Source organism: Desmodus rotundus, chromosome 1, assembly GCF_022682495.2.
Source record: "Desmodus rotundus isolate HL8 chromosome 1, HLdesRot8A.1, whole genome shotgun sequence".
NCBI lineage: Eukaryota > Metazoa > Chordata > Mammalia > Chiroptera > Phyllostomidae > Desmodus > Desmodus rotundus.
In genome coordinates, this window is record NC_071387.1 from 367,174 (window position 1) to 381,447 (window position 14,274).

At 63.0% G+C, this 14,274-nt stretch overlaps 1 protein-coding gene across 7 annotated transcripts in view; it reads right to left on the reverse strand.

Moving 5' to 3' along the window:
* Positions 1 to 14,274, reverse strand: part of CACNA1B (calcium voltage-gated channel subunit alpha1 B) — a 126,857-nt gene that overhangs the window by 78,972 nt on the left and 33,611 nt on the right. For 4 of the 7 annotated variants that reach the window (XM_053918420.1, XM_053918424.2, XM_053918418.2 and 1 more), the window contains exons 9-16: positions 14,116 to 14,172; positions 13,374 to 13,466; positions 12,432 to 12,641; positions 9,330 to 9,442; positions 5,474 to 5,586; positions 4,111 to 4,242; positions 3,805 to 3,877; positions 747 to 864 (exon numbers count right to left, since the gene is read on the reverse strand). In XM_053918420.1, coding sequence (XP_053774395.1) covers positions 747 to 864; positions 3,805 to 3,877; positions 4,111 to 4,242; positions 5,474 to 5,586; positions 9,330 to 9,442; positions 12,432 to 12,641; positions 13,374 to 13,466; positions 14,116 to 14,172 — 909 coding nt within the window. The remainder of the gene's footprint in view (positions 1 to 746; positions 865 to 3,804; positions 3,878 to 4,110; positions 4,243 to 5,473; positions 5,587 to 9,329; positions 9,443 to 12,431; positions 12,642 to 13,373; positions 13,467 to 14,115; positions 14,173 to 14,274) is intronic. The other 3 variants (XM_053918422.1, XM_053918416.1, XM_053918431.1) reach the window with 2 other exon arrangements.

A 14,274-nucleotide genomic window follows, 5' to 3' on the forward strand; every position in this document is an offset into this window, starting at 1 on the left:
ACCCCGTGCCACCATGCTGTCCTCTCAGGGAGGAGGGGCAAAGGCCACACAGAGGAGGGAGCTCGCCCAGGACCCCAGAGGCACAGGCAGGGCCTGCCCTGCTCGAGTCACCCGGGACCACACCCTGCTGTGCTGCTGCCCTGAGCCACCTCCAGGTCCCTGCCCCTGCAGCCACCCCTCTCCACAGCTCCCCTCTGTGCTCACCTGTGCCCCTGGGGCAGCACCCCCAGCCCTCTGTGCTGTGCCTGCAAAGCCAGGCCCTCTGGGGTCACCTGTCACCTCAATCCCATGCGCCGCTGACACTGGGCCAGGCAATGCTGTCACTGACAGTGAGCAGCGTCCCCAGCCTCTGCCCAAGCTGCCAGCAGCACTTCCCCCGCAGTCCTGACCACCATGCACGGCCCTGGGCCTGGGGGCCCTTGAGCGGCAGGTGGCTCTGTGTGAGGCCAACAGCGGCGATGCTTGCTGCTCAGGCCCCTGCCGGCCTCTCAGGCCACCACCTCACAGGCAATCCTGCTCCGGATGGGACACTGAGGCCGAGCTGCCCCTCCTTGAACCACCTGTAGCCGTGGGCACCCTCGGGGGCCTTCCCACACCCAGGGCAGGACCAAGGCTGTGCCCTGCAGGACCAGAGGAACACAGAGGGGCAGGACCGACTCCAGGTGGACAGGACAGGGGGTCTGCATGGGCAGGGTCGGAGTGCGTGGCCAACGCTGGCCACTCCGCCCAGCCCCGAAGAAGGATACAGTTTCCAAACAGCGTGAGGACGATGAAGTAGAAGGACGAGAACATGCCCTTGCTGACTCCGCCTTGCGACTCGATGCCGTGATACATCACTGCGTTCCAGTCCTCCCCCGTCAGGATCTGTGGGGGCGACACCGCTGGGCACGCCTGCAGGGCCGCATGCGCACAAGCGCTGCACACACACACGTGCGCGCTTGCTCCCAAGGGCCCCCTGCCTGTAGGCACAGCACTGCCCCCCACAGGCACAGGCACACACGCGCACACGGGATTTTGGGTGGCGGTGCCTCTGGAGAGCAAGGTGGCCAGGGTCCCTCCACAGAATCCTCCAGACATGGCTGCTGCTGCTGCTTGTCTTAAAAACAAGCACATGCTAGGTCCCCACCAAAGTGGACGTGGAGCTCCACGCAGGAGGACGGGGAAGCAGCAGCAGGGCAGGACCACGGCCATGGGCTGGGCCGTGAGACCAGGGCCTCCCAGGTAAGGACACTGAGGCTCCTGGGGGCTGGCTGCACAGCTGGGCAGGTGCTGCAGGCCTCGGACCCCTCTTCCTGCTCCCTCGGCCAGCGGGCTGAGGCTGCGAGGGTGGCTGAGGCAGGCCCCGCCCCACCAGGAAGCACACCCCCTTCCACTCGTATCTCCAGAAAGTATGGGGGTGAAACGATGCTGTCGTGTCCAGCGCCGAGGGGACACCCATTCACCCTGCCGTGTTTGTGTCAGGTCCCGCCTGTGCGTCTGGCGAGGACCCACGTCCGGAGCTCAGCTCTGCCCGACAGCAAACACACCACGCGGGCGTGCCCCTTCCACTCCCCTCTCTGCTCTGTCTGGGGTTCCCCGCCCACCCAAATCGACACGTGCCCACCACTCACGGTGCACCACTGCCCAGCACTCCCACTCACGCACCCGCTTCCCTCCTGACGGGCACTGTGGGGCACCATCTGCTAGGTCACCTGTGGCTTCAAGGTCCCCACACACTTCCATAGCAGTTGTCCCAAATCCTACTCCGGCACCCTCACATACCCCAGCACTGTCACACCCTCTGGCAGCTGTCTCGGAGGTGAGGGGACACGCCACCTCCCGTGTCCCAGGCCACGCAGTCCCTCCTGGGCCTCTGTTTCTGACCGACTTGTGGAGTCTCTTACGTGTTCTGGTACCTGCCGGTCCTCTGTCGGGAGTATTCTTCAGAAGTATCTTCTGGCTTTTTTCTTTGCTATTAACTTTTTTTTATATTAGAGAAAAGTTTAATATAGTGAAATGTATCCGTCTTTTATTGTTTCTGCTTTCTGCACCTTGTTTAAGAAATTCCTCTCCGTCCTGAGTTCATAGATATTTTTGTTTTCTCCAAGTCATTTCACGTCTCGGTTCTCACATGGAGGGCTCCAACGTAACTGGGGTTTGCGGGTCCTGCCCTGTGCACCCACCTTCCAGCCTTCCCGCCGCCGTCCGGGAGTGAGCCCTCGAGCCCTCGCTGCGGGACACCGACCCCCGAGCAGGCGGGGGCTTTGTTCCGGCTCCGCACTGTGTTCCTCTGACGTTTCTCTTCGTCCTCCCGGTCCCCACCTCGGTGGCTTCTTAATAGAGTCCTGCTGGGGTGGGGGCCGGGGCGGGGGGCCCTCCTAAGCTCCCGGCTGCCCTGGACACTGGCTCTCCATAGGATGGAGAGGCGGGGTCCCCAGCGCCGTCCTGGGGGACTTGGGACAGGAACACGGTGAAGCCACCGATTCAAGCAGGGACAGCTTGCCACGGCCACCATGTGAGGCTTCCCTTCTGTGAAAACACCCTTCCTGTGCGCACGCCTTCAGGCCCCTTATCAGCCGCTCGTGACTCGCCCGCAGAAGTCCCGCCTGCTCTTCAAGGGTCATTTCCTGGCACTTACAGCTCGGTTACTACTGTGGAGGAACTCTGTCATTGGAGTTGGATTTCCTGTTACGTACAAAAGCTGGTTCTGTATGCTGACCGCGTATTCACGAACACGGGTGAGTTCTCTTACTTCTAATCGATCTCTTCCTGTTCCCTCTGTAAATAATCACATCACCTGCAAGTGGCACTTGTGTCGGCTCCCTTCCAAACTCAATGCATTGCCTCCAGCAGCCTGGGTACGAGGCACCCTTATTTTTACTTGAATGGTAACTTTTTCAGTCTGTCTCTGTCTGAGTCCTCCAGAGAGACAGAACAAGGAGGGGACACCCGAGGAACCGGCTGAACGGTCCCAGGCTGAGCCTGGAGCCAGGAAGCCAGGGCCTCATCAGAGGACTCCCACTCGGATGCTGCGCCCGGGGCGGGCAGTCTGCTGTCCCCCGTCTCCTGACTGCTGGGCTAGTCCCATCCACGCACAGACCCACGGCAACATACGCGGTGCGGGCACCCGCCGGCGCCGCCGACACACGCAGCCATCACGCAACCTTCTCTGCGACGCGGCCGTGGTCTTTCTCAAATAGCTGCCTCGATGGGCTCCAAGTCCCATGCAGGTAATTCAGTCATTTCAAGTGTCGAATCCAGAGGTTTTGCGGGGGTGTTCACAGATACGGGCAACCATCAGCATAGTCAACTTCGGAATATTTTCATTCCCTCAGAAAAAGGAACCCGTGCCGAGAAGCTGAGCCCGGACTGGCGCACGCGGACCGCGGGTCTTCCCTGAGACCCAGCTCCGGCAGAAAACCCCAACCCCTCCACCTCAGGCTGGCGCCCCGGGCATCTCACGGGGCAGAATGGCCAGCATGGCAGCCTGAGTGGAGCCAGACCCCGAGAGGGCAGAGTGTCTCAGCAGGAGCCCACCCAGAGGCTCACGGAGACAGAGGGGCACATGCAGGCATGAGAGGACTGAGGGCATCGGGGTGCTTTGCTGCTTTACCCTCAAAGGAGGAAGGACAGTTCCGATCCCGGGGCCTTGAGCCTCGGAGAGAAGCTGTGGCTCGCAGCCCAGGGGCTGCCGGACAGTGGAGCCCCCGGGGACGGCGTCGCAGGGCAGGAGGACCGGTGCCCCACTCGCTCTCTCGTGCGTCTGGGACGTGGGCCGTCTGGGTGGTGTGAAGGCGCTCAGGAGGAGCAGGACAGGGGCCTTACCTGGAAGACAGTGAGGATGGCGGCAGGGAAGGTGTCGAAGTTGGTCGTCGGCGTCTCATCTTGAAAGTTGAACCTGAGAAAAACACAAGTCTTGGGAAAAGGCAGCCCCACCGGGAGCCGGGAGCACCCAGCCCCTTGGCGCCAGCTCTGGCCACAGGCGGCATGCAGGCTGTGCTCTGTGTGGACAGGCAGGGAGGAGGCCGGCGGAGGCCTCAGTGGTACAGCTGCTCCAAGCTGGCCTCCTGTCCCCCTCAGGGCCACGAACTGCCCCCCGAACGGCTGCCCTTCCCCCTCGGGGCCACGTACTGTCCCCCGAACAGCTGCATGCCCAGCAAGGCAAAGACCACGATGAACAGGAAGAGCAGGAACAGGAGGCTGACGATGGACTTCATGGAGTTGAGCAGCGACACCACCAGGTTCCGCAAAGAGCTCCAGTACCTGCCGGGGGCGGCCAGGACTGGTGTGTGCGGGGACACTGTCATTGGCCCACAGAGAAGCACCTCCATGCGGACCAGCCACACCGCCGCCTCTACGCTGACCCCCCAGCCAGGGGAGCAGTGTGAGTGGGCTGCCAGCCTGGCCTGAGTCCCCTCTTGGACACCCCCTGGTGTCCCCAGCACCCTCTCCACTCCCCTCAAGTGCTCCTGGATGCCAGACCCCGAGTCCCTCTTATTGTCCTGGCCCCCCCACAACACAGGCCCCCAGGCCACCAACACCCATGCTGCTGACCCCTCACAGTGACCGGCCCCCGCCAACTGCTGCCCTCTGGGCGCCACCATCAGCCCAGGCCCCAGGGCGACAGGCCGTGTGCCCCGTGGGGGAGCCACGGCCCTGCAGGGGCCCTGCTGTCTGGGCTGAGGGCTGCAGCCTGTGTGGCTGGGAGAGGCATCTCCCAGTCCTGCCCCTGTGGCTCTGCGGGAAGGGTGGACCCCACCCAGCTGTCCTCACTCACTGCACCACCTCTGCCTCCTCACAGGCAACCGGGGGCAACTCGCTTCCAGAGTGACTCAGACAACCAAGGAGGGTCACACTGAGGACTGGTGCCAGGCCAGCTCGGGCAGCAGGGCAGGACAATGACAAGCACCCTTCGGTTCACCCCCTTTTCTCTCCTCACTGGGAAGCAGTCACCCATGAAAACTGCAAGTGGGGCCCGCCGCCCTCAAGAGAGGGCTCGTGACAATAGGGGGTGACCGGAGTTTCCTTTTCCACTGAGTTTATTAGGCCACTTTGGTGAGTAAGGTGACACAGGTTTCAGGGATACAACTCGACAACACCTTCACCTGTGTGCTCAGCTCCCCAAGTCAAGTCTCCCTCCATCTCCGACGTCCCCCAGCCCCCCGGGCTCTGCAGCGACTAACTGATGGGAGCAAGCTAACAAAGGTAGAGACCCCCGGCGACACTGAAGCCCGCTGGGGTGGCCCCGACAATGGATGTGCCCCCGCGAGGCCGACGGAAAGCCACGCTGGGCTGGTTTATCGCTTTCGTGTGTGTGTGTGTGTGTGTGTGTGTGTGTGTGTGTATTTGCATTCCTGTGCTTGCGGGGCTGTAGGCCGCAGGAGGAGACTCTGGGCAGCCGGGATCAAACCAGCAGCATGAACTCCCAGGAGCAAGCGTGCTGTGTGGCCCCAAGGGGACGTCCCCCCATGGCCAGGAGCCCACAGGGACCTACTTGGTGACCTTGAAGATCCTCAGCAACCGCAGAGCCCGCAGCACACTGATCCCGAAGGAGGTCCCGGGCTTGACGGCGGCCCAGACCACTTCGAAGATGCTCCCCACAATGACCTGCAACGGCGATGGGGTCAACTTCTGGGCCACGTGCACCCCCGGTGTGTGCGGCAGCACTGGCCATGACTGCCTCGTCTGCAGCGCCAGCACCTGCCCCCCAGGGAGCCTCAGAGCCCACAGGCCTGGTGCCTGTCCTCCCCCCAGCCCACCAGTCACACCGCCGGGAGGACACAGGACAGAGCGACAGCCGGGGGCCCAGTGTCTCCCTAACACCGTGGGGCTGGGCTGCCCACTTCAGAGAGCTGGCCTCTCCGGGGTGCAGCCCCTGGTGCCCTGTTGACTCCTGAGCTGTCGACTCCTGGTGCCCAGAGGCCAGCACTCAGCACCAGGAACCCTGTGGCCGGCCTGCCCGTGGGTTTCCACACTGTCCACACTGGGCCTGCAGCCCGGGTCCCCACTGTCCTCACAGGCTCCACGGAGGGCCGTCCCGGCCGGTGTCTGGGGTGAGGGACTCACAGAGGATGCGCACTGGGCCTGGGGCACAGCAGGCCCCTCACCAGCTCTCCTTGGACAGGATGCCTCACAGGGCCCAGGCGGACAACCCCTGCCACCCGCCAGCACGCCTCACGGGGACTCCGGGCCACGCCAGCCTGCGGGCCTGCATGCTCCTCATTCTCAAACCAGCCTCCACAGCTGGTACACAGAACCCGAATGTGCATCCTCAAACTCTTAAACCCCACGTGCCTGCACTTGGCTTGGGTATCACCCAAGGGTTCGGTCATTTCCACCCATCTCACGTCCACCTCCCATCAGCCGGTGTCCAGCAACATTTTCACCTTGCCCCAAGAAAGGCGGGCATCCAGGCAGAGCCCTGGCACACCACTGCGACCTGCCTGCAGTCACCAGCAGCCCAAGAACCTGCTTGTCAGGTCAGGGGGTCACACCAGCGCCGAGTCTCCCTGAATGCACAGCCGTGCACCCCGAACACAAACGCGTCCCAGTGCACTGACAGCTCCGCACCCGCTGTGACCCGGGCAGCGCAGCGGGAGGGGCGGGCTGCCATGATCAGACCGGCACCGGCACCGGCGTCTCTCCTCAGTGCTCACACAGCCTCCAGGCGGGGCCCAGGGCTGCAGACAGTTTCCAAATAGGCTTCCTTCTCGTGTGGGTCTTTCAGCATCTTTGCAATTTCTCATTAAGTCTCTAAACAGGTTCCCCCAGGTGGGGCAAGTCAGCCTCTAAGATGACCCGATGGTCCCAGCGCTTGGTGTTCACCCCTGGGTGTGCCCGTCTCCTGGGGATGGGCTGGACCAAGGGACTCACTCTAGTGAACAGAACATGGCAGAGTGATGAGATGCCACCTCTGAGGTGAGAGTCACACAATGAGCTCAGTGTCCCTGGGGTCACCAACTGTGGCCCACAGGGACACCCATGTGACCAGGAGCCGAGGCTGCCAGTGGCGCAGGAATGGGCCTGGGGGCTGGTCTGCTGAGGCACATGCTCAGAAGGGGGCTCTTAACCTCGGTGGAGCTCACGAGAGACGCTGAGCTGGGACCCCACTGAAGTCATACCCTGGCGCCTGACCCACCCAAATGACAGATAATGTCTGTTTTTTTAAAACACTAAGCTGTGGGGCCATTTGTTAGACAGCAAGAAAAACAATATGGATTTTGGCATCAGAAGATGAGGCGCTGCTGGCATAAAAACCGAAAATGCGGGTAAGGTTTTGGAAGCAGAGAAGGGTGCACGGCAGCCCATCAGTGAATCCAGAAATGTCCAGCACAGCCTCATCGGGACTCCCGACACTGAGGATGGGCCCTGGGGCCAGGGGCGCTGGGGGAAGGGCCCCAAAAGGCTGACAGCTAGGACAGCCACTCAGGAGCCGGCAGTCTGTGCCAAATCCAGCAGGTGCTTAACGAACGAGGAGACTGCCAGGCAGGGGCTGACGGTGCCGCCCAGTGTCTTCCTGCTGCCCAGGTCACTTGTGAGAGGACAGTGACGGGGAAGGGCTGTTACGTAAAAGGAAGCTGAGACTTGCTGGCTGGGGAACGCTCAGCTACTCCTGGCAGCAAAGAACACAAGCACCAAACGGAGGAGCCGGCACCGTCTGCCCACCATTAACCCCTCACCTTTCCAGTCGGTCACCCGCCGACAGAAAAGGCAAGAACACAGTGGGGGAGAGACCGCTGCTTCACTAAACAGCGCTGGGAACCTGGACCAACACACGCGGCAAAGAGACCGGACCGCCAGCTCGCACCACACACAAGAGTGACCTCAGAGTGGGCTGAAGACTTAAACGTCAGACTGGAAACCACAAAACTCCTCGAAGAAAACATAGGCAGAAACTCTGACTTTCCCCTTAGAAGTATCTTTTTCCTGATGTATCTCGGAGGGCGAGAGAAACCAAAGAAAAATACACAAGTAGCACTACTGAGCCGGACAAGACATTTGCCAGTGATGCATCCTCTAAGGAATTAGCATCCGACATTCACCAAGAACTCATACAGCTCAACACCAAAAAAATAAACAACCTAATTTTATAAATGGGCAGAGAAGCTCTGGCTGGTGTGGCTCAGTGGACTGAGCACTGGCCTGCGAAGCAAAGGGTCGCTGGTTCGATTCCCAGTCAGGGCACAAGCCTGGGTTGCAGGCCAGGTCCCCAGTGGGGGGCGGGGGCCACGTGAGAGGCAACCACACATTGGTGTCTTTCTCCCTCTCTTTCTCCCTCCCTTCCCCTCTCTCTAAAAATAAGTACATAAAATCTTTAAAAAGATAAAATATATCTTTAAGAAAATAAAAATAGAAATGGGCAGAGAACCGACTTGAATAGACACTTCTCCAAAGAGGACCCACAGATGGTCACAGACACGTGAAAAGATGCTCAACATCACCGATCCAGAAGGTGCAAATCGAAGCCACAGTGAGCCTGCCAGAACGGCCACCATCAGCGAATCCACAAGCAGCAGGTGCAGGCGGGAGCACAGCCTGGGCAGCCCGGTCTCTCCTTCCCCACATGACTGGGGGCACCTGCACTGGGGCCAGGAAGCCTGGGCGCCCATCCTGACTCCCCCGCACACCAGCTGCGCAGCCCTTGGCTCATGAGGTGTTGGCCCTGGCGACTCAGCCACACATGAGTGTCCTGGGCAGCCGGCTCACTCAAGTGCTGGCAAGATGTCAGCTCCACGCCCACGGTGGCCCCAGGACCCCCCTGGCTGCAGAGAAGTCTGCAGAGATGTCCAACCTTCCTTCTCACTTAGCACTTCCAGCGGTCAGAATGCGGCCTCCCTCTGGGCGGGTGTCAGCAGTCCCAGCTCGGGGCTTGCTCACACCTCAGACATCTGTCTCCCTTCAAGGCTTCCCTGACCACAGAGGGTAGTGAAGGGCCCAGGGCCTGCTGCCTGACCCCACAGAGAGGGCAGGCCCACCAGAGTGGCCCTGCCCTGGTAGCTCTGGTGTACCCGTCTGTCCATGGCCAGGATGGGGGACGGGGGTTGCAGGACCACAGCCTCTGACCTCTGCTGGGGAGACCGAGCCCTCTGCAGGGCAGCAGCGCATGGAGATGGCCACTGTCCCAGGCCCGGAGGGCCAGGGCCTCTTCAGACAAGGTGGGGGTGGAGCATGCAGAAGGCACCCACCCATTGGGGCCTGACCAGGGCGGGCCTCCCCCTGTGGGCTGCCTACCACAGGCAGCCTTGCCACCCACGGAGGGTGGGGACCAGGGCCGAGGGTACCCTCCAGCAAGGGTCCAGCTAGACCCACCTGGACCCCTGCAGAGACCCCTGCTGAGGTGTCCCACTCACCCCAAAGTCGAAGCAGTTGAAAGAGGACCGGAAGTAGCTTCTGGGCCCCAGGCCATACATCTTCAGGGACATCTCTGTGAGGAAGAGACCCAGGAAAACAAACTCTGCAAAGTCTAGGAGAAGCCGGAGAAGAGGGGGGTTAGCTCGAGGCCTCCACCCACCTGCTCCAGCCCGGACTGTGGGTGCCAGGCCCCAGGGCTTGCAGGGTCGAGCTTTCCAGGCCTGGTCTGTGGCCCCTGAGCTCTGAAACCTCAGCCAGAATGGGAAGAATCAAGGGACCGGGAGGGACGCAGACAGGTGCTCATTTCAGTTTGCAAAGTGATGAGTGACTGGTGCCACAGGACCTAGGGACAGGCTCAGAAGTGAGCTGCCGGGATTGGGCTCAGCAGTAAGTCCTGGGGCACGGGGTCCTCTGGGTACTCCAGGCAGATGGCTGGGCCGCCCTGGACCCATCTGCCTGCCTGGCCCCTTCCCCGCTCCACACTCTGATGGCTGGCGGAGTCCCCTCTCCAGAGGCTCCTGGTCTCTTGGGACCTCCCGAGGTGCCACCTTGGGAGCTCACAGCACCAAGCTGGGTTTTAACGCTTTTCACAGTTTGCCCTGCGGACCGGCAATATCTCTGCAGCCTCAGGACCCCCAGCCCCGGCCAGTCCGTCACTTGCTCTAAGGCATACAGAGGCGCCTGTGGCTTCTACCTTGGGACCACACGGTGCAGCTCAGCGCCAGGCCGGGATCAGAGGCACAGACATGGCCCCTGACCAGGCCTGAGTGGAAGGAGGGTCGGAGCCAGAAGAATGAGGCCACAGACAGCAGGAGATGCAGCCAGCTTGGCCGCTGGCCCCACCAGGGGCTCCACACACCAGCTAAAGGTCACTGCCTGTAACCCTCCTGCCCAGGTGCTGAGCAGCAGTCAGCTCACTGGCTCGTGCAGCCAGCCAAGGCACCGTGGCCTCCGACCTGGCTCAGAACCTGTGGCAGGGCCCGGGGCAGGGCAGCAAGGCCGAGAGGACGTGCGAGGGGCCAGCTCGGGGTGGTCACCAGCCCAGGCTCCCCGGGGCCTCTGGACCTCCAGCAGCTCCCAGTGAGACAGATGATGGGCAAGGGGCCCCACACTTCCTGTTGTCACTGTGTACCCCAAAACCAGCATGCTCCCCAGCTCTCCACACAGGACCGTGCTGAGAACCCCGCAGCACCCGTCAGGGGCATGCCTGCAGCAGCCCAAACCCTGGACAGGCAGAGACAGCAGCTACGCTGCCCACCGACAGACACACGACTGGAAGGTCTTGGGCAGGACCCCCCTTGCATGCCCTGAGGACATGGACCATCAGCTTCCGAAGTTGGCCAGTGTCCCCAGGGCACCCAAGCGGGGCATGTCAGCAAAGCAGCCTCCCTGCAGGAACTGAGAGGCCAGTGTCAGAGGCACAGATGCCTGCAGTCCCTCAGGTAGGAATGGCTCAGGCTCAGCGCAGAAATGGCCTCCACCCAAGCCTGACACTCCCCGATGCTGGGCAGCAGGTGTGGGGGATGAGGGCTGGGAAAGCTGTGCCTGGCCGCCCCGAAGTGCAGCTCACAAGGCCCAGCAGCCTGGAAAGACCCAAGGCTCCTGGCCACAGAGCCCCAGAGCCACCGACATGATGTCACAGAGGTGCGGGCGCCTGCCCCTCCTGGGCCCTTCCCCCACAAAGGAGGCCAGGTCCTGGGCAGAGAAGCCACCGACACAGCACTTCCAACAGGCCTACAGGGGCCTAGAGGCTAGAGCTGCCCAGACGCTCATCCTGCTGCCCAGGAACGGGGTGGGGAGGGTGGTCTGCCAAGGACCCAGCAGGAGGTACGTGAGCTGAGATAGTGGCGGGGGGGGGAGCGGGGCAGCTCCTGCTTGTGTCTGCACCACACGCTCTTCTGCTTGTGCTCAGCCTCCTGCCTGAGGCCAAGCAGCAGTGGTCACTCCCTCACCCCAGAGGCTCCCTCGCGCTCCAGAGCGGCCGGCCAAGCACATCCAGTGCTCCCTAGCCCACGCCGTGTCCCCCAGGAGCCTGCTCTGTGTGTCTTCGGGGAGCTCCCTGGGCCCCTCCTGCGCCTGCTGCCTCTGCCCTTCCCCACACATTTCAATACCGGTGTGGGAAACTGGCCTTGAACCCCACCCCCCACAGGACCAAGTGCCCTGTGGGGCCATCCAGAGCTCGTGAGCCCTTCAGGAGCTGCCGGGGCTCCATGGTCCCACAGAGAGGCATGTGGCCAGCCTGCGGGGACCAGGACTGGCAGTCAGGAGGGCTGTTCTCTGCACCAAAGGCTCTCTTGGGCACCTCGGGGGCTTCAGGCACACAGGGCTCTGCAGAGAGCAAGGCCCCTGGGGGAGCCCCAGACTAGCCCTGCCTCGAGAGCAGCCGCAGCCACCGGGGCCGGGTGAGTGCAGCTGAGCCTGGGGAGCAGGGAGGCAGCAGAGCCTGCAGAGCCCTGGGGTGTGTATGGTCAGCCTTGGTCCCTGGAGAGGGGCAAGGAGCCCCCCCCCCCCGCCTCCCCCCCCCCCCCCCCCCCCGGGCTGGCTTCCTCTTTGCTGCCTTGAGTGGCTGCCAGGGCCTAGACAAGCCACGACGCACTGTGGCAGACGGGTACCAGCCAGTCAGCCCTGCTCATGGACACACCAGGCCCAGCTGGTCAGGAAGAACGTGGAACCAGCCAGGTTAGGCTTGTCCTCGGGGTGCGGCGGGAGTGGCCGCCTCGCAGGGAGATGGGACGAGCAGCTCTGTACCCTCGTTGTGGGTCTGAGGCCCGCACGGGGGAGGACCCAGGTCTGTCAGCCTGGCTGGTGTCTGGTCTTTCCTGAGCTTCTTCCCCAGGGATCCCAGGCCCTCCCTGGCTTCTCGCTCCCCGACGGGTGGGGGTCTAGCCAGATCAACCGGGCTCCCAGAACACAGGCCCAGCTCCGTGGGACCTGGGCCACCTGGGATGGGGCCCTGGCTGGCCTGTGGGGCCCCTTGGTCAGTGCAGAGATCCTGCCCCAGGCGTTCCAAGACCAAAGGCCACAGCCCAGGAGTCCCAGGCTGTGGACCAGAGGTGGCTGGGGAAGAGGGAGGGCAGGCGAGGCTGGGCCCGGCTACGTACACAGCGCCGTGGTGAGCCGCTGGGGCTGGTTGTAGTGCACCATGGCCACACACAGCGTGTTCAGCGCCACCACACACAGCACCGCCCAGTAGAAGCTCTGCGCCTTCACCATGCGCCGCACGAAGAACCGGAACATCTTCTCCTTCCTGCGGAAGTAGGACGAGCCCTCCGTCTTCCCGCTCTTGAGACTGGCTCGCGCGAAGGGGGATCCTGCGGAAAGGGGGCTCGCTGAGGACGTGCGGGACCAGTGGCCCAGGACACACTCCCCTCTGCCGAATGTGCCCCTCGCCTCCCCCGCAAATAGGGATACGTACTGCTGTATCCTGCGGTGGGCCCTGGCCCCGCCCCCATTGCACACAGGAGGGCCAGGGGCTCCATGGCTACTGAGCTCTGGACAGGAGAGTGGGTCCCCGCACCCCGGCCACCTTCCAAGAGGGCAGCCCCCACGCCCACAGGCCACCCTGGCCCCTCCCCGTGGCCTGGGGAGTCCTGCTGCCTCGGACACTCCCTGCATCTCCAACCTAGGCCAGCAGCCCCAGGGCTACCTGGGACACAGGAGACAGACAGACGGCCAGGAACATCTGGTCCCTGCAGAGTTAGTGACATACACAGCCCCAGCTGTGGGCTGTGACGGAGGGATCCCTGTCCAGGGGGACGGCAGAGCCCAGAGCAGCCAGCGAGCCATGCTGAAACGAGCCAGCCAAGGCCAGCTGTGCGCACCGCATAGCTGGGGCCCCAGCCAGAGATCTGAGCACCAGCCAGAGAATGCTGGGCTTCCTGCAGCACAGCGGGCGGGACTAGCCGGCTTGGGAAGGGTGGGCAGTGGGGAAGGAGGGGAAGGGGTCCCGGAAAGCTGGGCAGCCTGGGTGACAGGCAGGAAGCTGGGTGCACAGTCTGTGTGGCCACAGGCTCGCAGAGCCAGGGGGGCTGGCGGAGGCTCACCAGCAGCACAGAGATCTGCAAGCCGGTCCTGGCCCTCCTCGGCGTGGATCAGGTCGTTCCGGCTCTTCTTGGCCGCTGCCCGCTTCAACACTGCTTTAAATGAAGGGCGGAAGGGGCCACCTAAACCAGAGCCAGAGCCCAGGCTGCCTGCCCGCGGGGGTTGGGCATGTCTTTCAGCTGAGGACCCTTCGTCCTCCTGGGAATGGGGCCTTTCCTCGTGTCCTGCCCAGAAGCTGAGGTGAGGGACACGGGACTTGTGCCCCATGGGCCCTTCTCGGTCCTCAGGGCAAAGGAGCTCTGAGGGTAGGCCCCTACCAGTGTGCCAGGAAACGGCGGCTGGAGCCAGGCCAGGCTTGCAGTCGCCCCAGAGCCCACACTCCAAGACAGGTGAGGCCAGAAAGGTCTGGCCAGGTCTACAGACCTGCTCACTGCCCTGGGTGTGGCCCAGCTGACACCAGGGGGCAGGGGCCTGGGCCGTCCTGAGCAGGGCAGCCACCCTGCCCCAGCGGCCCCCTGCTGTGCGAGCCCGCTGCCAGGCTCGGCCATGCTGGTCCGCAGCCACGGGTCACAGGGCCTCCCTCCCTGTAGGAAGGGCCCTGCCAGGCCCGAGGGTGCGTGTGCTGGACGGGCAGGCACGTGGCCTGGCACACGGTGTCACGCACCAACATGCATGTGTGCACGGTGACACTGCCCACGGACACCGAGCTCTCTTCCTGGGGAGCAAGTGCCACCCGGGACCTACCATCCAGAGGGGACTTCTCCTCCGCATTCTTGTCCTCCTCAGCCAGCATGACCTCCTCTGGGGACGAGACACAACCTCAGTTGGAGTCTCCCTGTCCCCACCCAAGACCAGAGGCCCAGCCTTCTCAGAAACCTGTGGAGCCCATGGCTCAGCCTTTTC